The sequence below is a fragment of the Psammomys obesus genome, unplaced genomic scaffold (assembly GCF_907164565.1).
Source record: "Psammomys obesus unplaced genomic scaffold, mPsaObe1.curated_primary_1811, whole genome shotgun sequence".
Classification (NCBI taxonomy): domain Eukaryota; kingdom Metazoa; phylum Chordata; class Mammalia; order Rodentia; family Muridae; genus Psammomys; species Psammomys obesus.
The window spans coordinates 29327253-29350327 of NW_026596034.1; the positions used below are offsets into that span (position 1 = coordinate 29327253).

A 23075-nucleotide genomic window follows, 5' to 3' on the forward strand; every position below is an offset into this window, starting at 1 on the left:
AAAAAGATTGTTAGAAGAAAAGTGTGGGTCATTTAGCCAAACAGCACAGACAAGCAATGCTGGGAGTGCCTTGTGGTATGCGTTCCAAGATGCCATCTCTTTTACAGATACACATGTATGTCTGGCATGTGTGTATGCATGTTTGGATGTCGGGGGGGGGGGAGCATGTGTGTGCTTATGCAATTAGAGGCCAGAGGTTAATGTCAGGTATCTTCCTCAATCACCCTATACTTTTTTTTTTTTTTTTTGAGACAGGGTTTCCTACTGAAGTTGAAGTTCACTGATTCTGCCAGCTTAGCCCAAAATTCTCCTGCCCTGCCTTCTGAGCTGTGAGATTTCAGGCTAGCTGCCACCCTCAACAACCTGGATTTTTAAGTGGGTACCAAGGATCCAGGCCTGGTTCTCACACTTTATCCTCTGAGCCATCTCTCCAGCCTGAGATACCATTTCTATCACATAAACCACCCATGCTTCTTCCTCAAGAGAATGTGGGCAGGGTGAGTGGAGAGCAAAATCCACTTTATAAAAACAGGAGAGAAAAAACAAAACAAAACAAAAAAACAGTGAACTTCAGCCATTGTTTATGACGCCAATTTTGGAGGACCTACTATTATATCAGATGAAGAGTAAGGGGATTTTGCAGCAGCTGAGCCAAGAAACAAGTATAGATGATTACAGTGTGGAAATACAAGTTCACAATGGAGAGTTTAAATGGTCTTGGGGAGAAATAGAATCACCTTCTGGGATACATCTTTAACAGTACAAAATCATGGCATGTTTGTCATACAGAAGGCTACGCAGCATTCTAGAATGGGAAATCCATAGACAAGGGTTTGAATGCATGAGAAGTGAAATATTAAATGGAATAGTTGAAGGTGTATAAGGGCATTCATTGGTACACCTGGGGTGTAAATTTGTAGGGAAAGCTACTAGAAGGATGACGAGCATGTGTGAGAAGCTTCTAGAAACTTTCTGTTTATTCTCCCTTCTTTAAGCCCAATGGCAAATTCTTAGAGGAAATAAACCCATATCCTAATGCCTTCTGGGAGAAAGGCTCTCTGAATTTGATGGGCACTAAAACATTCCCCAGTATTCAAATGTCTTCCCCACAGTTTCTTTTTGGCTTCAAATTCTCTCAGAGGGCCAATCAACATGGAAGGCTGTGTAATGGAAGTTTTGGTTTCTTTGTATGTTATATAAATGCTTTTGTTTTAATCCCAAGTGTGGGATTTTAGTTGGTCTAAAGTTAATCCACACCTGTTAATTGTCACATGCAAGGCGTGCTTATGCCAGCTGGTAAATGGCCTTCCATGTGTGGCATGAAGAGGGGCGTGGTCTAGGACTCCAGAATACAAATATGATTCCAAGAAAGAGACTGTGTGGAGTTCAGCGTGGTGTTCAGCGCTGTAGAGTTCAGCGTGGTGTTCAGCGCTGGCATGCGGCAGGGAGCAGTTTGGAGAGACGAGCACCCAAAGGCAGTGTGGCTGTTTAGAGCAGGCAGATGGAGAGAAGCACTTTGGGGCGCAGCAGCATGGAGGAAACTGCTGGCTGCATCTGCAGTTGACGGAGATTGGTATAGAGCCCTAAAAGAACCCCTGACCCTAACTAGCTGGGAGAAGCAAAGTGGTCTGGGCCCACTCTACATACTAATATTTTCTCTCTCCTACTTAAGCTTGGGGTGGGGGGAGGTTGATGAAAGGGAGGTAGAGGCCTAAACATCCCAAATAGAGTAAAGTTTAAAACAAGAGTGCCACCAGTGGCTTTTCCACTACAAGCCGAGCCCTTGTTGTGTGACGGCAATGAGGGCTGCTGAGCCAGGAAACAACTCTGGGGTGCTCCTTTTGTTCTACTCCTGTTCAGTGCAGGAAAACCGCCAGGATACAAACATTGCTCGACTCCCTCACTTTGCTTTAGATTTCCCAACAAACATCATCAACTCTGCTTGGCGAGCCAGCAACAATTTATTTTCAAGTGCGTAATCCTTGAATGGATGTTCTCCTCACCAATTGCTAGGGAGGTAACCATTTTCTTGGTTTGTCTAAATGCCATGGAGTGCTGAGTCATATTAGTAACTCATTTTCTTGAACAGGGCTTTTTCCCTGGATATGTTTTGACCCCAACACCCATATGTTGGGAGCTTGATCTCCAGTGTGCCAGTGTTGGGAGGAGGGGTCATTATCAACCAGGGTCTGTGGGGAGGTTTCAGGTGGGTGAAGGTGTGCCCTTGACAGGGGTTATTATGCAGCTGCTTCCTTCTAATTGAGACATTCCCCACTGGAGGAAGCCTCAGGCGGTACAGGAAACTTTTAAGTCTCTGGAAGTTCCTGTTATTTTTAAGATCTGTAGGTCTTGTCCCAAGGTCACACTTGCAATACTCAATTGCTGATAAGAGATTCTTTAACTGTGCAAGCTGCCATCACGTTGTGCAGAAAGCTCTAGGGAGAGGAAGCAGCTATTCCAAGTGACCACCCATGCTAGATGGGCAGTTGTGTGGTATTCCTGTCTCTGAGTCATCTGTGCACCTGTAAAGAAACCTCAGAAGCTCATTGGTTCACTAAGCTTGACCTCCTTAATCTCTTATTAGTGTCCTATATGGAGGGAGTGATAGAAACGTGTTTCTGTCTCCCCAAGAAATAATCCCACACAGGGATTAAGGAATTTCTCCTGTGATCCTAGTTAGTTCTTGCATGAGTGAAGGCACTATAAAATCCTGTGCCTGGCTCTGCTTTCTGTCTGTCTGGCTTAACACTTGCAGTGGGATTATTTTTTTTTTTCATATATTCTCTGTCCATGGACATCAACCACATTGTAACACAGTTAGGAAAGCCCTCACTAGAGCTGACCAACATCAGTATAGCACCCATGAGCTGCCCCTCAGCTGTCACCTAAAGCCACCTCTCTGTCTCCATATGCAGCCTTGCTTTATGGCTTATGTTTCAGTCCTCAAACTGACCATACAAATACTGTGGGAAGGAACAGAGATCAGTATGATTTGCTATGCAAATGATGTGTGAGTCTGGGAGAAGAGGGAGAGTGGGCACAAGTAACAAAAATGTCTCAGACACCTCTATCTCTAGGAAAAAGTCAAGTGTGCTGATGGTAATGAAGTTGAACTTGGAAGGAGGAGATCAAGGGGAAACTCTCATATGTAGAAGGACAAAACTATACCCAGAGAACAATCCTAACAAATTAGCCAGGGAACCATTACCTTCTCCTTACAAATGTGGACATTCAGGTCAAAGAATGATGAATTATTTATTCAACATTCTAGGCAAAGTTGGAGTAAGACCCCAGGTCTGCCTAACTCCCAAAGGCAGAGAGTGTGTGCATGTGTACATACAAGCGTTTAAAAAATGTATTTATTTTTAATCTCTCTCTCTCTGTGTGTGTGTATATGTGTTTTTATATACATGTAGTTCCTCCCAAAGTCCAGAGATGTTGTCAGATCACTTAGAGCTAGAGTGCAGGAAGTTATAAGGGGCCCAGTGTAGGTTTGGGAATTGAATTCGAGTCCTCTGGAAGAGCAGGAAGTTCTCTTAACCACTGAGGCATTCCTCCAGTCCTGTGTGCATGCTTTTAACTTCCTGCCTTTCTAGAAGGAATGACAGCAAAAGAAGTTCATGAAAATTTAAGGGAAAATGTAGAAAGAGCAAATGATGACAGCACAATAAAGACCATGAAGTCAAATGCAAAAAATAGATTTTTTTGTTGTTGTTGTTGTTTTGAAAATCTCTCTGTGTGTATGTGTCTGTGCGTCTCTCTGTGTGTATGTCTGTGTGAGAGCACACCAAGGCATGATATATGACCTTTAGAGGTGTGGCCATGACTCAGGTTATGAGCAAGATTAGGATAATACCAAAAGCTAGTGCACAGGGAAAACAAGCCTGAGCTCGGGAGCCATCAATCAATGCCACCTTCACCATCCACTGGCATCTTAAATGGTCTCTGTGAACCCAGACCCCCTAGCTCCCTCCCAGACACCCAGACATCTCTGAGCCGTTCATTATTTCTGTTCTTTTCGTTTAGAATTTTCGTTTCCCTCCACTATGCTTTCCAGGGTCAACTAAGGCTGAGATACCATCTTTTAAAAATATGATGTGGCACCAGAAAATGATTAAGTCAAGGTACGAACACCCAGCTCACTGCCTGACACAGAACAGGCCTGATCCCGGTGGAATGTGACTCATTCGAGAACTCCTCTGTATTTCCAAAGGAAACCATACTTGTTACTAGCTCTGGATTTACAAGGTGCACATATCTGATGACTGATAAAGCTAGTGAATCTCAGGTTGAAGTGAAGGAAGGACACACTCAGGAGATGCATTCTCCCCACACAGTGAATGGGCGATTCCACCTAATGTTGTGGTTGAGCAGACAAATTGAAACAGCTCTAAATTTGCTCACTGTTTTAAACCTATCATACATAAACAGTTGCCAATGTAAAGCCCATTGTTGTGTTGTGAAGGATATGCCTAAAATAACGCAGCTGTATATCAGGTTTAATAGTAATGTTTTCAAATTGTGTTAACTTATATAGCTCCAAGTCAAGCCTGTGCCTGGATAATGTTTCTCAAGAATGGACTCCCATCTTATAGGTGAGTTATCTTACTGAAAAGCATAAAACTACAGAGATAACATTCAAGTCAAGACAGAGGCTGAGGGACTAATTGAGGTGAACTGGGACACCACAAGAGAGAGGGGGAGGCTTGACTTCCACGTAGGTGATTTGTTTTGTTTAGATTTCATCATGTAAAAGTTCAGCAGCCGAGGGCAAGCTGGATACCTTCTCTGGGATGTAGGTGAAAGGGGAGCAATAACTTTTACTTCAAAGTGTTTTTGAAGATGGAGGTCAAGTACAATAAATCTTTCGGAGGAACGCCTTTTGTAGAACGGAGGGTCATGAAGAAAGTGCTGGGTGGTGGTGGTGGCAGTGTGGATACTGATGTGTGTTCCTGCTGGTGGTGATGGAGAAGCAGCAATGGAGGAGGAGGACAAGGAAAAAGAGGAGGGGAAAGGTGTGGAAGTAGCGAAGGGGGAAGCTACTAACCTCCCTGTTTCCCCCACTCCGTATTTTCCACTGAACACGGGGAATAAACTAGCTTTAAATTTATGGCACATTTTATTGGTGTTGGGATTACAATGCCGTCAAGAATGCATTTCTTTGACAGAGTGCAACACAGTTTCTCTTATTTCTGTATCCTAGAAGTTTGTGTTTCCTCACTTATCTTTGCTGTAATCTTGCTTCCAAGAGTCAGTGCAAAAACCATGCTAAGAATATTAAAGAGACAGTCAACTTCCTGGTATCAGAGAGAGTTGCCTGCTCTAACGGTTTTCTTACACTTTCAAGGGCACAGGGTGTTTCTTGATGTAGTGGTGATATTAAGCACATCACTTTCAATACACATAATGACAACAAAGCATGTGAGAAGGGGGAAATTTTCTTCCAAGGACACAGACAACTGGTATTCAAACCAGGCATGCACGGTCTATGGGGGATAAGCCTGGATAATTCATTGACAGGAAAATTACCACTTAATTATCATGCCAAACAAATGACATTTTAGAGATAACCCAGACGCTAACCTTTGGCCTCGGCAAACCAAATGTTTATTCTTTTGTTAGGTACACAGGCACATGGCACAGCCTTAATGCAAGTTAGAAATCACGAGGAAACATACCTTCATAACCCCAAGGCTGCACAGCTTGGCTTTGGCTCCAAATTGCCACTTACACTGTGTGTCAGCATCATAAATCTGTCCTGGGAGTTTGTCCGGATATTTATACTGTCCCGTTTGCTTGGGCTCATCCACCAGACAGCCAGCCTGTGGTGTACTGCAGTGATAACACATCCTTATTAACAGCCCTGTTCATCTGTGACCTTTTTGTTTCAGAAAGCAGCTCTGTGAGTGCAGTCATGCAGAGAAACATAGAATGTGCTTAGAGAAACAGGCTTGTCTTTAGAGGTGTGTGTGTGTGTGTGTGTGTGTGTGTATGTGTGTGTGTTTTAAAGTACATTTTATTGCAAAGAGTGAGTTTCATCTAAAAGGCTGAAATGCATACAGTCATAAAGAGTTTAACAGGGGGCTACAAGTTCTGGCCATCTAACCAGTGCACATTAGGATTGTGTAGAAAATGGAAGTGTAAATATGAGTAAAATCTCCCTTCTATAGTCTGATCCAACAACACTGGATATTTTTATTTTTACTGAGAGCCTATTGTATGGTGAACATTAGCTTAAGAAATTCAAGCCCCAAATGGGTCAGACACAGAGGATATCTCTCTTCATGGGGTGTTAAATGATACTGTGCTTCTTGAAGATGATAGGACTGAGAAGAGATAAAGATGTACTTTGTCCCCCACCCAAAAAAAAAAACTTTACAAACAAAAATAAAGTAATATGTAAAGAATCAAGAGGTTCAGCATGTGCTGTTACAGGCCTAGAATCCTGGAACTCAGAAGTGGAACCAGAGGGGTCAGGGGTTTATGGTTATTCTTTATTTCATGAGATCTTCAAGGCAATCCAAGGCATACACAAGAGACCCTGTGCAAAATAGAAGAGCACCCCATAGAATAAACTTTAGAATTAGGGGCACGAGGCAGAAAAGCTCCCCTGAGGGGTGCCCAAGTGAGACATGTTGAAAATGTGGGAAGAATGTTTTTAAGAAAATCATCTCTATCCCAATTTACTGATATAATCAAACCATGCCATCACTAAGAGGTTAATTAGTGTGTGATGTTAAAGGCAATTTTGGAGTCAGACACATGGAAGCACTATCAACCATGTATCTGTAATGACTTTGTATAATTCTTGTAAACCTCTTTAATGGTTACGACTCCCATAAGGGTTGTCACATGACTCAAACAAGAAAATGTAATGTGCTTAACATGGCACAGGAGGTAATGCCAATTGCTGCTATAGCTGTCATTACCACCCAAAGCCCTGAACTGCAGCAATGTCATGATGGAAATTTAATCTACACAGAGGGAATCTTGATGCATCATATTTATTGATTCTGTCCTTACATGAAGTAGAAAAGACGATGTCAATCCCCAAACAGTGAATCTAAAATTAATATGAAAATATATGGGGATGTGGCTTATAATCAATTAGCAACTTATCTATTAGGTTTTTTTTTAAACTATGTTTTGGGCATCAGTCAGCTATATTGCTCACATTTAATCTTCCTTGTTGATGCACCTAGAGAATTCTATGAACATTTCCAGCTAACATATGGTGACATAGGTATGAACATATCAGGAACACTGATTTGCCATGAAACTTCACTAGAACTGGAGCTACAGGCGTCTGTGAGCTGCCCAACATGGGTGCTGGAAACCAAACTTAGGTCCTCTGCAAAAGCAGTAGGGCACTCTTTAATTGCTGAGCCATCTCTCCAGCCCTGGGTTTATTTTTAAAAGTTAAGCCAAACACTGGGCTCTCCTGAGTCCTACATGCTGTCAGGTTAGATTAGAATAGTCACACACAAAAAAAGGGCTATTTATCTAGGAGTTCCAGAGGTTAAAAACAGATGCTATGAGTTTTAGGTCTTGGGGTCAGAATGGATCTAAGTGTGAGTCTTGCCTCTGCAGCATGACAGCTCACGACTGGCCTCTCAGAGACTCAGTTTCCTTAGCTCTACAGTGGAGACTGAAATAAGACGGCTGAGAGGAAAAAGTAACATGTATCTTTTAACTTCTAAAGTTATATTTTAACTCGTATACACCTACGTGTATGTGTTTGCACATGGGCAAGCCCTTGAATGCCACAATGTGAATGGGCAGGTAAGAGGATGACTTGCAGAAGTGAGTTCTCTCTTTCCACCGTGGAAGCCCCCAGGATGGCATTCGGGGAGTCAGGCTTGATAGCAGGTACATTTGCCTTCTGTGCCACCTTGCCATCCCAGTACAGTGGTATGTGGAGGAAATCTAGCACAGTAGTATGTCCTCAGCAGATTTTCAACTATCGCATCATTACAATTATCATCCTGACAGGAACTTTCAGTCTTTCTCTTCATCGACATACCACAAGACATTTCTATGGAGTATTTGCTGCTGTTTGCATTTCGTTTTGTGTTACTAGAGGTTAAACCTGGCGCTTTATGTATGCGAGGCAAGCACTTTGCTGATGAGCTCCACCTGCACACCTCCTTTTTAGGTTTTCAGGTTGGCCTTGAACTTACGTTGTAGCCCAGGTAGACCATTACCTTTCAGTCATTCTGTCTCAGCCTTCCTATCGCAATACCTACCCCCTGGCTTAAATATTTGTATCCACACCCACCGAATACTGCTACAGAGCTGGGCACAAACCCCAGGACTTCATCTGTCTTACCTGAGGAATTTCTTCAGATACTGTCGGCTGCAGGAAGACCATGAAAACACCCCGTTGTTTCCAGTCAGCGTGGGCGACATGATGTTACCTTCTGCCTTCCTGCAGGGGTTGCCTTCACCATCATGAACCATGCCAAAGCTGAAACAGAACGGGAAACCGCCTGCCGTGAACTCATGTTTCAAGTTACAATGAGAAATATTTGAGCAACTCACTGACACTCAGCAGAGCCAGCTGGGAGACAGCAGTCGATGACAAAGATGACCTACTATGACTATAAACTGCTGTAAAATTTCTGCAGAAAAACTGGAAGAACACTAGAGACTTTGTTATTTATTTATTGGCCCCAAAACCAAATAATCTATCTGCTATATTTGTGAAGGCTACAAAGTCTTGGTCAAGATTTCTTAAGGTTAGGCCAGGAAGATGGCTCAGCAGCTAAAGACACTTATGGCCAAACTAGACTGCTTGAGTTCAATCCCTGGAACACACATGATGGGAGGAAAAAACTGACTCCTACAAGTGACACACACCCATGTACCCAGGCATGCATGCACACACTCACACAAAATAAAATAAAATAATAAATGTTAAAAATATCCTAAACTAAGTTAAAGCTTAGGTGGCTAATTTCAAAAATTAGAAATAGCTGATTTCTTTTCCTGTCACCAATCCTGGAGCTATGGTACAGAAGTTCAGAGTAAGGAGGAGGTAGGCACAGAGAAAACGTATTCATAAATCCTTTATTGATATTTATTAATAAACTAATGCCGTGTAAATCTTCCCTCTAGAGACGATCAACCGATTAGCTAAACTCACTAATTCAGATTTTAATTGCACCCCCTTATAAGAATAAAGATCTTTACAGAGTAATGATAAAAACTGTAAATGATTTCTGAACACCATTTCTTCTATGCCTTAGAATAATTCCTTTGCAGAAAATAAGCATGATGGATTTCTTTTAAATGTATTATGTGGTGGGCTGGAAAGACGCCTCATGTTTATGGGCACTCATTGCTCTTCCAAAGGACTCACATCTGGTTCTCAGCACCCTCATCATCAGGCGGCCCACAACTGCCTGTAACCATGGGACTGGTTTGAAATCCCCTAACCATCATGCACACCTCTCCTAAACGATCTCCCGTCTCTCAGCATACAGAGCAGACATGCCAGCTCATGTGGTCTTAAGAAGTGGTACAAAGTGCTTCTGTGGCCACCTTTGGAAAAAAAAACCTCAAGAAACAAAGCTTATTTTGTGATTCTTTTCTTTCCAGAGAGGCAATGGACAGAGAAATTATTTATATGAATTTATAATGAGTTTAAGTTGTTCTTAATCTGATCATTTAAAGAAATAAAATCTGCCTCTTAGGAGGGCTTTGTTATACGAGGCTCCTGTCTGCCAGCATTGTAGAGTATTAATGATAGTGTCAGGGTTGGCTCTCTCCCATGAGGTGGGTCTCAGGTTGGTCCTCTAAAAGACTCCACCCAGCAGCAGATCAAAATGGGTGCTAAGACTCACAGTCAAACATTGGGTCGAGCTCAGAAAATCTTGTGTAAATGTGAGGGGTGGGGGTTGGAAGGATAGCAGGACCTGGAGGGGACAGGAACTCCACAAGAAGACCAATAGAACCAACTAACCAGGGCCCAGGGGGGCTTGGTGAGGCTGAAGCACCAACCAAGGACCATGAATGGACTGGACCTAGCCCCCTACACAGATGTATTGGATGGGCAGGTCAGGCTTCATGTGAGTTCCCTAGTAAGGGGAGCAGGGGCTGTCCCTGACATGGACTCACTTCCCCTAAAGAGGATGCTCTCAGTCTTGATACAACTTGATATGCTGGGGTGTGTTGTTGTAGGGGTCCCCTTTTATGAAGAGTAGAGAAGGGGGGTAGGATGAAGAGGGAAGGAAAGTGGGACCAGAAAGAGAGGAGATTGGGATGTAAAGTGGAGAGAGAGAGAGAGAGAGAGAGAGAGAGAGAGAGAGAGAGATGAGTGCATATATATATATATAAGCAGGTACGGTTCCTATAGAGGAAATGTAATACCATTATATTGTTACCTTTGGAAGGTAGCTCTAACAAATGAGGGTGTTATATCCATATACAGAATTTTGCCTACAATATAGCCATTTTTTTGCTGGCGTTCTTTTTTAATTTATCAAGCAAGTGGAGGGTGGCTGTGTACTGGATAGTTATTGATGAACTTCCTTGGATTTAGAGGTGGCTGTTCACAAAAGCTTATATATTAATCTCAAAAGACATTAGGCGAAAGCATGTCTGCATTCTCAGCTTTGCCAATTTTTTTTCTTTATGCCTAAGCAGGGAGCTGAGGGAATTTGTTTGGGAGACATTCTTTCTAAATACACTAAAGCCTGTGACTAAAAAACAAGAATTTCAAAACGGACGATGAGGTGCAGAGAGAGGAAAGCCATTGTTAAAGAAGGGAAAGCTGCTTAATTAGAGCCTCATTAGAATTTTTTTTGGGGGGTAGCAAAAGAAAACTCAATTTGAATTTAGTTTTGAGTTTCAATTTTTTTGCATTTTCAAAAATTTTTGCTACTTTAATTTAGTAGCCTTTTGGGAGATACTTTTTTTTTTTCAGCTCATTTTGAAAGTCCTCCCAAATCTCAGCAACTATCTGCTTCCCCAACTTCATGCCAAAAAGGCCACATGCCAAGATCTGATCTTGAGAATGTGTCTCACGTCTGTTCATTGTGTGTGCCCATGTGTGTGGACACATACTTGCACACACATTCCTCGAATCCCAGAAGTGCAGCTCTGGGATGGCTCCTCAGGTGCTATCCACCTTTGTTTTTGAGGAGATGGGGATCCCTCTCATTGGCCTAGAACTCAAGAATTAGCCTAGGCTGGGCAGCCTGGAGGATCTTTTCACCTCTGCTTCTGTCTCCCTCAGCCCTTAGATTACCAGCATACTCCCACACCTGGGGGTCCAACTCAGAGCCTCAAGCTTGTTTTACTAAGCTATAGCCCAGTCCCAACACCCTTGCTTCTCTTGCCTCTGATACCGCTCTCCCATCCTACCTGAAGACTATGTCTTGTTTCCTTTAATTAAGTGTTAGATTTTGGATTTAGACAAGTTTTATCTGTAAGCAAGAGTGCTAAAATTATCATAGCCCAGTAGTTTGAAATCGAAATTTAGTGTATCATTGCACAAGGGGGTGGGGTTTACACGTTAGCATGATTAGTACAAGGAATCACCCCTTGAGCTGTTCTACAGGTGAGCTGGTGTAGGCTTGTAATCCTACTCCTTGGAAGGCTGAGGCAGGAGGGTCACAAGCTCAAGGCCAGCCAGAGAAATATACTGAGAGATTGTTGCCACACGCCAAAAGTTAAAATCAAAGGGGGAGAAATAAAATGGATCTATAGTGACTTCACCAAAGCAAAACCGAAAAGAAAATGAAGACCTAGATGAGAATCAGGTAAGTAATGTGCATTTCATTTGCAAACACGAAACTTTAAGTGATGTAACATAGGATGTGAAAAGACAGGTCTCAATGACCAGTCCTTATTGAACTTTGTGGGTGTGTGTGTGTGTTTGTGTGTCTGTGTTTGCACATATGATGGAGGTCAGAGGACAACCTTGGGTAGCATTCTTTAGGTACTGTTCACAGTGTCTCTCACTGTCCTAAAATTTTATGAGTAGAGTAGGATGTCTAATCAGTCATTGCCAGGGAGATACTGGTTAGGGTTAGCATTAAGATTAGGGTTAGGATTAGAGTTAGGATTAGGGTTAGGGAGCTGTCTCCATATTGCTGGCTGTGGTGGTTTGAATAAGTCCCCATAAGCTTATGTATTTGAATGTTTGGTCCCAAGTTGGTGGAACTATTTGAGAAGGATTAAGAGATATGATCTTGTTAGAGGAGGTATACCACTGGGCTCTGAGGTTTCAAAAGCCTATACCAAGCCCAGACTTGCTCTCTCTCTGGCTCTTGACCACCAAACAGAATCTAAACTTTCAGTTCCTGCTCCTGGGCCATGCTTCTCTGTTTCAACTCTCCCTTTCATGTTAATCATGGACTAAGCCTCTGAAATGTTTTCCTTTATGAGTTGCTTTGGTCATGGTGTTTCTTCACAGAAACAGAACAGTAACCAAGACTCCTTGACTACAAGCATGTACCACCATACTTGGCTTTTTCTTCATGTGTGTTCTTTGGATCAAACTCGTCTCCTTAGGCTTGTGTGGCAAATAGTTTAGCAACTGAGCCTTCTACCAACACCTCAACCATTTTTTTTTGGAGTCCACAGTTTAAGGCTTTATACAAGATAAGTCCCATGAATTTGATTTATATAAATAATAATCCTTGGAGAAAGGACAAAGGATGACTTGGCCAGTTTCCATAGCTAGTAGTGAATTGAGAAGCCACTCACTTGTGCCCTGACTCATGTGCAATGGTGAAGGCCAGGCCAAGTCCTGTGTCTTCATTGATGGTACAGCTTCGGTACTTACTGCACATCCCACTGATAGGAGCAAATCCTATTGAAAGATGAATGTCAAATATTAACACTAATTGGGTATACACATACATAGTTTAGTGGATTAGTACATTTAGGGTTTTTTGCTGAAGAATATTTATTGTCACAGAAATTTATATGACTTATCTAAATTTATTGTTAGAGTCGGAGAAATTGATATAATGACAGCTATACCAATGCACAATGTTAACTTAAGAGTGTCATTTCTGTCTAAGTATGGGATATACTTTCTGATTCTTTCCTGACCTTTCTCTGAAGCAAGAAACATAAACATGCCCAGGGAATAAGTATATATCAAATTCACTTTTCTCCCATTCACAATCTGGTAAGTGTCCTCATTTTCCAAAGTTACCTCTTTGCAAAAACAGTTCTACAATTATTCCCATCATTCCTTGGTTCTATCTTGATCAACTTTGTCACACCTGGATGTCTTTCTTTCCAGCTTTGAGAGCTAATGTCCATCATAACAAGGTTCTGTGGCCATGTAGGGTTAAATACATACGTGTAAATTCGCTATGTCTGCCTCAATGCTAAGCCATAAACTCAGCCTGGCACACATGTATGTCATGGGTGACATCATCACTTAGCATGTTACTTGTGCTGCATGACAGAGGTAAGGAAGCAGGACTCTAAGTTAGGTGATAGAAGTCATAGAGATGCTAGGTAAGGGGAGGGTTGTAGTTAATGTGTGACTCACAGTGAAACTGACGTGGTCTCTAGGTGTCTAGCTGACTGCTTCAAGCCTTGTTCCCTGTCCTCCCTAAAGAGCCTGAATATTTGAAAGTCCTGTGTTTTCTAATACATGGTATTTTCTAAACACTATATATTGTACTGTACTTGTAATGTGTATATAAATTTTATAATCTGAGGCTCAGGAAATTGAATCAACTTGCTTTGGTCAGCACTGTCCTAGGCTTGGATATTCACAAGGCATATGTGGATGTTTAAGCTCGCACTATATCCTCCTGAAAGAGAGTGACCTGTGGCGCAGATCAAGGATTGATTCCTGGTGGCATACTTGCTGTTTCCCAGCCTTTGTTTATACTTCTGTCTGCGGTTGTCTCCCCAGGGTAACTTCATTAGACAAAGCTTCACTCATTGGTTTACACACCGTCTGCAACTGTTCTCTCACTAACATAGCTGCTGTGAGCAGTCAACACTCTGAAGAACACTGCATATTTACTGTAGAACCCTCTAGAGCAAAGGTTTGCAAACCTTGATGTAAATAACCCAATTCGTTCCAAACAAAAGGTTCAGCTCCTACTATGGGCAATTGAATCTACTTGGAAATACAGCAAGCATGTAAAAGATACTGTTCTTATGCTGGGTGTCCTGTAAAAAGTAAAATGGGAGCTTGTAAAGAAGGAGTCAAAGAGCTTGCTAAAGAAGTAAAGGAGCTTGCTCAAGAAGGCCCTGATGATCAGTGACACGGTGAGGTGTGATGACATTCAACAGTTTTTCCTTGGCTTCCCAGCTATGTGGTCATGGTGCCTATAGAATGACTGAAACCATGTTCAGTCAAATGACTGCTTTTTGCTTCACTGATCATCAATTGAACAATAAAGAAAAAATACCAATTGATTGTTCTACAGACTCTCCATACCACAGTGAATCCAGTGAAGCAGAACATGTTCACCTTGGAAGAAGGAAGCTACTCCATAATTTACCGACTTAAATACAGTCACCTGCCACATAATGACCTCAGACAACAGTAGGGTGTTTATACAACAGTGGTGTCATAGGAAAATGGTATCTAGTGATGTCACAGCCATCTCAGATTCTATGAGTATGCCATAAGATAGTCACACAGAAACGTCATTACCTAATGACACAGTTCTCGGCATGTGACACATGAGTATATCAAGTAAGTGACACATGAGTATATCAAGTCCCTTTGACAGGATGCAAAAGGGCCACACACCCATCAGAACGTTTTCACCCTGTCCTTCCAGCTGACAGGTGTTCATGAGAGAGCTAGGTATGGCATACCTAGTGTGTCACATGGCTCATTCTTCCAGGAACAAATGTCAAATCCTGTGAGGAGGATGGCATGGTCATGCCTCTTGCCATTCTTTCCCACGAGGGCAGATTGCCATTGACAGAAGCTATTTAGAGACTGGTCTGCATGGTGATTGATCAGCAAGCCTTCCTAATGGGAAAAGTACAGAAATTAGAGCCTGATGATTTTGCTAGAGCAGAGAAAGTAGAATCATTGCGGCTGTGGAGGCAGATGCATCATGTTTCTATGGGAAATTATTGGTAGGAAAAAAACCATTGAGCCAAGCTCTACAAAAAAATAAAAAAATAAAAAAAAATCTAATTTAGGTTAATATAAATTTTAGGAGAAGCTTTAATTTTCAATATGTACTTTCTAAATATATGTTTTTGATAAAATTGTTAAATTTTTGGTAAATTTATTTGTATTAAAGTTCAATAGTTTTTCAATAAAATATAACAAAGACAGCATCTATAGTTTCCTTCTCTGTGAAGTTTGGTACTTAACGGGTCCCAAGCAATCAACAACACAAATGTGAGTTTACAGAATGGCGAACTATTTCCTAGGCTCTAAAGAGTAAGAGATTAGGGCTGGAGTGATGGTCCAAAGATCAGGAGCACTGGCTGCTTTTCCTGGGGACCCATGGTCAATTCCTAGCATGACACGACAACCCACAGCTGTCTAAGTCTACAACTTTATAACTCTATAACTCCCATTCTGGAGGATCCAGCACTCTCCTTGCCTCTGTGGGGAACCAGGTACGCCCATAATGCACGTACATATACATGCAGGCAAAACACACATACATTACATTGGAGCAGAGAAGTAAGACAGAAACTATCCTTAAAACAATCTTGTCAAAGCGTTTGATGAGGCTAAACCACTGAGTTGGGTCAAGTCAAATGCTTTAGATGATAATTCTGTCAGTGAATCAGGGTGCTTCAGGTTTCAGTATCCTTAAGCAGTGTGTAAGTGGTTCACCAAAGCCCAGGTGTGCTCCAAACAACACGCACAATACCTTTCTAAAATTCCAGGATAATGTCACAAAGCTGAAACCTCTGCAACTCTACACACCTGGGCAATTAGATCCATTTTCTTTTTCTTGTCCCTGACTCTGCTTTTCACATTCTTTACTGGGGTTAGAGTTGAAGAGGAAAAGCCTCAGGGGCTTTGAAAAATCATCTGTCTGATTGGTGAGATCATAGAGAAAAATACAGCTTACAGATCAAAACACTACAGAGCAGGGAGCACCATGCAATTTAACACATTATTATATGTTCTGTTTTTGCAATTTGCCCAATTCCTGTGTTATGCACCTCACCATAATCAATTCAAGGAAGCTTAAGGCTCCTTGTTTATTCTTTGTCATTCCTGAGTTGGTGCTTGGACGACCATAGATTTACTACAAGAATGTTATGATGGATTTCTTCTGGTAAATTCTCAAAATATACTTATGTATCCACCTTTGCATTAGTTAGCATATCTGAGCTCTAAAGTCCAAGGAGCCCTAAAATCTATGAGCAAATTCACCTTCATTATAAGAACTACATATTTATACAGAGTATTTACACTTTGTATTCTAACAATGTTATATATGTATTTAATATTCACATTAACTGTTTATATAACTATGACTATATTATCTAGATTAATATATGAAGGATTGTTTTGTGATGATTTAGCTCAATGATTGGATTACATATCACTATTAGACTGCACTTTCCCTAATAGATGGTTAGCATACTTGTTTTGTTTTCTTTTTTTTAAGATTTATTTATTTACTATATATACAGTGTTCTGGCCACATATATGTTTGCACACCAGAAGAGGGCACCAGATCTCATTATAGATGATTATAAGCCATCATATGATTGCTGGGAATTAAACTCAGGACCTCTGGAGAAGCAGACAGTGCTCTTAACATCCAAGCCATCTCTCCAGTCCGGTTGGCATTCTTTCAAATATGAGATTCAAATGACCAGTTCATGCATTAATATAAGTAGGTATCCAATAAATGCATCCTCCACAGCAGAACAAATGAATAAATAGCTTGCCACTTACGGGTTCCTCTTCCAAAAGAATTAGGCTCACAACCACAATGTTTATGTCACTTCCAATCGTCCCATCTTTGAACAAGCTAGAAACCTGTTGGGATAATTAAAAACACATAAATCTTTTCAGGACACAATCCTGCATACAAAGAATCAATCGGACATATTGATAAGGGTGTAGGCTTTAATTTTACCAGATGCATGTTTCAACAAAAGGGCTTTTTTTTTTTTTTTCTCAAAATTCAAATTGTTCCAAAAAAAAAAATTGTGGCTAAGCGTATAGAATCCCCACACAAGGAATTCTATGTCTGGGGGTTATCAAGAAGGAAGGAACCTGACAATGCCCCTTACCATGTTCATGACAGTAAGAATGTACGTGGTGATGTCATCCTTGCTATGCTTCTCTACCATCTTTGCATCTGCCACTACAAGTGTTTCCACATTGAGACCCTTTTGTGACTTTCCAGCTGATCTTCTGGGCCGTCCCGTGCCCCCATATTCGTCAAAGCGTAGATAGGTGTTGTCTGCAGGAGGCTTGGGAGCATCTGTGGTGGACAGAAGAGCATTTGGAAGGAAGATCAGCTGAAGAAATCTGGGTGACATAGGCTGAGAGAGATGAGAAAACGAGGAGGTGATGCTGGGTGTCACTGTTGTCATCTGCTTTGCCAGGGCTTTGCTCCTGAGATGTATTCAACAGATGCTTAGATGTGTAGATGGGTTGGCTGGTGGACAGGCGGAAAGATTGGTAGATTCAGAAATATTAAATGTGCTCAGAGATAAGTAAAAGAAAACAAGCTGCAGACAAAGCAGGCCAGCAAATGTCGATGAAGAAAAGAGAAAAAAAAATCTCATTTTTATTCCTTAATGAAATACATTGACTCGGTAATACCAGCAGCCAAGGAAAATGTCAGAAACACTATCTTATGTAACCAACCATGCCAGCTCCTGTTTGTGCGAGGAGCCCTCACCTGTCTGTGCTGAGCAGTGTGGGGCCTGGTTGCCATTTGCGGCTACCAAATAAGTGGAATGTGGCTGGTGAATATAAGGATCAAATTCTTCATCACATAAAAAAAAATTAATATTTAACTTGGTCACTGAAAAATGAAAACAACTTTGAAACAATGGAGTGTCAAAAATCTATCATTTCAGCATTGAATCGTAGGAAATCTATACACAAATTAAGTACCTCCAATGGAAATTTTGTTATTGGAATTGACACTAAGTCATAGAGTTAATTAAGTACATATCTTTTCAGAATACAATATGAAATCCCTCATTAGCAGTCTGCTACTTTGGTTTTAATTTGAGATAATATTTTATATGTTGTGAGTTAGATAAAATGCTACCGAAAGTAATTTGTTTTTAAACTTATCATTTGGGGTTTTTGTTAACAGATGTTAATGAATGAGTGTGTGGTGTGTTTGTACCTCTGTGTGTGTGTGTGTGTGTGTACTTGTGTGTGTGTGTGTACATGGATGTGGAAGCCAGAGGCTCACAATGGGTATGTCTTCCTCCATCAACCTCCATCTTACACGTGGAAGCAGGGTCTCTCAGTTGAACCCAGACCTTGTCAGCTCAGCTAGTCTAGTTGCCATTTCCCAGTGGATCCCATTTCTACCTTCCCAATGCCGCAGAGGTTACTGGGTGTTTGTGAGGAGGAGACCCTGGCATTTACATGGGTCCTGGGGATCTGACCCCTGGCTCTTACACCTGTGCAGCAAGTGGCCCATCCCACTGAGCCATCTCCTCAGCACTTACTTCCGATATATTTCTTTTGATGGCAGAATTTCACGTAGCCCAGACAGGGCTTAAATCCCCTCCCTACAAGGATGGCTTGAAACTTCTGATCCTCTTGCCTTCAGCTCTCAAGCTCTTGGAATACAAGTCTACACCACTGTATCTTCCTGAAACTAGTTTTGAACACAGCTGTTTGGAAATGCAAACTTTTTGGTTCTTACCTACTGGACCTTGATGGTCTACAAAAAAGAGCAAAGGAGACTGGAAACACAGCTTGGCTGGTCCAGAGCTTTAGTGAACATACGTTAAGGCCCTGGACTTGATCCCAGCGGTAGTGGGGAAAGGAAGCACAGTGTTATTTGTTGAAACAGGGGCTTGTTATACAGGTCAAGCTGGCTTTGACCTCGTAAGTCTTCTACTTCCTCCTTCTAAGCACTGGTATAGGTATCTGCCACTGGCTTATGGGGCATGCCCAAGATTTCCCCTGCTCACTTCCAGCTCCCCTTCAGGAGCCAACATTCCTGAGAGGTATCCTGAGTCATCTTTTCTTTGGGTCTCTAGAAGAACACTCATCTGTGAATTTATTTTTTTTCTTTTTGACCATAAAAGAAGCTGGGAACTCTCCCTAAGATTGGGACCTTTGGTTAAAACTGGGAGATGCTAAAAAGGCCAAAAAAGGACCCATATCTATATCTTTCTGAGTTGAAGTTAGGACGGCCGCTCCTTCAGCACGGGGTCTACCAGTCCTTCTGCAACGCCGCATCCGAGAACAAGCTCAGTGCAGCCTCGACCTGCCACATCAGCGAACCCAGCTGCCCCCAAGACTACCCGTCGAGGCCCTCTTCAAACCAGGACAAGGAAAGTCTCCTTACATACATTTCTTGCGTCGTCCACAAAAATGCTGCTTTTGCCACCTTCGATGGCGGTACTCTGTCTCTTGGCTCTGGGAAGCAGGGGGAGTGTGACTTGGGGGGTGACCAGGAAAAGTCCGGTGGGAGCCAGGGTAGTCTTGGTACCGCTGGACCCTCTTCTCTGCTGTCCTTTTGTACAGGACGTGAGGATGGTGGCCTGCAGGCGAGCTGTAGTTGTGTTCCTGGGCCAGCAGCTGAGGTAGCGGTGAGATGAGGAATTCATTGTCTCGTGTCCTTATCAGACCTGACTAAAAAAGCCAAACACAAAGAGCACACTCATGACTCCATGCGTTGCCTTTTCCTGGGTTGATTCTGGGCGTCTTTGCATTGATTACTTCCTGTGACTAGACACTGTGCAAAATGCTTGGTATTAAAATGCGTTTTAAAATTGTGTGTGTGCGTGTGTTGTATTTGTGTGTGTGTGTGTGCGCGCGCGCACGCGCACGCGCACATCTGTATATGTGGAGGTCAGAGGATAATTTGTAGTAGGCAGTTCTCTCCTTTTGCCACACAGGTCCCTGGAATTGAACTCATGTCATCAGGCTTGGTGGCAAGCACCTGCACCTGCTAAACCATCTTACTGGCCCTGCCAGGTCACTTTCATCTGCAGTATTACATGCTGCTTTTATAGCTCCGGTTTTACAAAGGGGACAAGTAGGCTGGCCTGGCTTTCTCCCTCCTAAATCAATGTTAATTTGAAGTGTATGTTAGGGTAGTAAAGGGTTCAAATACAGGGCTTTACACACGCTACTGGCATGCCTCCCTTAGGCTGTCTGGGTAGACTGCCGGTATTTTATGCTTTTATTGATTTATTTGTGGGCATACATGTGATGTGTGTCCATGTGCGTACGTGTGTGTTTTATGTGTGTACACTCCATGCATGCATGTGAAGACCAATGTAGGAGGATGTTGGGTGTCTTGCTCTCCCACTCTCCCATATTCCTTTGAGAGGGGGGTCTCTTTCTCTTACTGAACTTGGAGCGAGGCTTGTGGCCAGTAAGCCCCAGAAATCCTCCTGTCTCCACCCTCACAGTGCCGAGAGTACAGGTTCACAAAGCCATTCCCAGATCGTTACGTGGCTGCTGGGATTTGAACTCTGATCCTCATGCTTCCAGAGCAAGCATTCTTACCCACTGAGCCATCGCTCCGGCCCCTACCCCAGTGGTTCTCAACCTTCCTAAGGTTGTGACCTTTAACACAGTCCCCCACATTGTGGAGAGCCCCAACCATAAGTTACAGCCATTGCTACTTCATAGTTGTAAATTTTGCTGCTGTCATGAATCACGATGTAAATATCTGTGTTTTCAAGCCCCAAAGGGGTTACAACCCACAGGTTGAGAACCTCTCTTCTAGACTGACAACGTTAAATTTCTGAAAGGCTGAGCTAAGGGATGTTCCTCTTGAACAGCTTTGACTGCTAGACACTGATGAGGCGTAGATGGAGCCGTGAATAGAAAAGCAGTCCATGGCTTGCACTAAGTATTGACTTCATACGTGTTAAAACAGCGAGAGAGGAAGCAACATGCAATCGCCTCTATGCGGAGGTCTAGGGGCTCCGATGAGCTGACTGTCATGAAGAGTGAATTAAGAAGGGACGCCAGTGAACCCACGGTCACAATTCTCCCTTCCAGGCTCATCCCGCAATACAAGCACTGCTGTGCCAAGCGTGGTCGCGGCTTGCCCTTGGCCTGCAGCACAGGCTATCCTCTCCTCTGGCTCGTACCCAGGGTACCCAAGGAACGTGGCAAATGAACCTGCAGCTTCAGCCTTGCCATAGGGCAGTGGTTCTCAACCTTCCTAATGCTCTGCCCCTTTAATACAGTTCTTTATGCTGTGGTGACCCCCTAACCATAGAAGTATTCTCATTGCTACTTCATGGTTCTAATTTTGCTACTGTTATAAATCGCAATGTGAATATCTGTGTTTTCTGGTGGTCTCAGGTGACCCCTGTGAAAGGGTTACTGGGCCCCCATGACCCGCAGGTTGAGAACCATCACTTTATAACCTGTTAATAGAGACAATTCTTACGGTCTCACAGACCATTTGAATCTGGATTTGAATTTCTTATTATGACTGCCGGGTGATTTGTATCCCCTGCATCCTGCATGATGAAGTCATAGGAGCAGGACTAGGGTGGTGAAGGAATGAGCAAAGAGCAGACACAGACACACAGGTAGAGAAAAGCTGGAGTCAGGTCGACCCTGTGCACTCTGAGGAAGGCTTACCAACTACCCAACAATCCAGCCCCTCAGAGCTTTCACTAAGAACAGCAAAGAAGGAGAGGTCTCTGTAGGAGAGCCTTCTCAGGCTGCGCGTCCTCTGTGAGGAGGAAGTTTTGTTGCTTACATTTGCACACACTGGCCAGGCATTTGTAAACACTCATACTGGCATGCACTGTCAGCACTTGCACTCAGACCAGAGATGGGATTTGTCAACTCCAAGTGAGGCCTTACCTTCTCATGCAATGAAGGAACACCTGCTGTGTGCTATACACATCACAGGACACATCACACAACGGTTGAGGAGTACTGCAAGGCATGTTGTGGTTGGCTAGCTGGGTGAATGGGGGTGTTGGAGCAAGAGCAGCTTACGTGGGGACACAAAGTTAGAACCTCTCTCAGACTGTGGGATGCAGCAGAGTGGAGTGGTCTACAGAGTTAGAGTTCAGCCCTGTGTTGAAGTTCAGCTTTGCTTTCCCAAAAGAGGCCCCAGAAATACATGATTTGGTCCTCATTTTCCTGCCCTGTTAAAAGTTGGCTAACCTCTGAGAGGTTATATTATGGCTACTGACATCTAGAGCCCGGGGGACCAAAACAGATGGTTTCATTCATCAGGCACACATAGGCACCTATGTCCTGATCCTTTCTAGGTGCTGGCATTTACAAAAGGAACACACAGTTACTGGAAGAGATATTATGTCCTCATGGAGAATGGGAGAGAGGAGGAGCAATGCTATTAAAACTACCCTGTCCCCTTTCCAAATGATCATGGTTAGGCTGGGGAGATAACTGAGTCATTACAGCGGTTGACATGCAAGCATGAGGACCTGAGTTTGAGCTATTGCATCCCAATTAAAACATCAGCAGGCGTGATGGCACACCTTTGTAATCCCAGTTCCAGGGGAGCAGATACAGGAGGATCCCTAGGGCTCACTGGTCAGCCTGCCTAGTGAGTTCCAGGCCAGTGACAGAACCTGCCTCAAGAAACAAGATGCTGACTCCTGAGGAAGGACTCTTGAGTCTGTCCTCTGGCCTCATATGAATGTACATATACTTATTCAGGCAAATACATAAAAACTGAAATAAGCAAAATCCTTCCATTCCAGAAACACTGTTCATCATATTACCTGGATAGATATGAGCTGTGCCCTCCCTTCCTCCATCTAACTCAGGCAGTGCTACCAGAAACTCCCATCTTTAATTCTCACACTTTCCACCTAGCTCTGTCACCGACCAGAACTCTCATCAACGACAAATTAACATTTATACTACTCTCTGCGATCTATATTTTGCCAGCTCTACAAATTCCCGTGCTCCCCTGCTGACTTCATCTGTCCCGTCC

At 42.8% G+C, this 23075-nt stretch overlaps 1 protein-coding gene across 1 annotated transcript in view; it reads right to left on the reverse strand.

Annotated features, from left to right (window-relative positions):
* The window catches only part of Adamts18 (ADAM metallopeptidase with thrombospondin type 1 motif 18), a 151514-nt gene that overhangs the window by 65119 nt on the left and 63320 nt on the right, over positions 1-23075 (reverse strand). The window contains exons 4-10 of the mRNA XM_055621629.1: positions 19480-19762; positions 17218-17411; positions 16877-16960; positions 14809-14968; positions 12715-12820; positions 8330-8467; positions 5679-5832 (exon numbers count right to left, since the gene is read on the reverse strand). Coding sequence (XP_055477604.1) covers positions 5679-5832; positions 8330-8467; positions 12715-12820; positions 14809-14968; positions 16877-16960; positions 17218-17411; positions 19480-19762 — 1119 coding nt within the window. The remainder of the gene's footprint in view (positions 1-5678; positions 5833-8329; positions 8468-12714; positions 12821-14808; positions 14969-16876; positions 16961-17217; positions 17412-19479; positions 19763-23075) is intronic.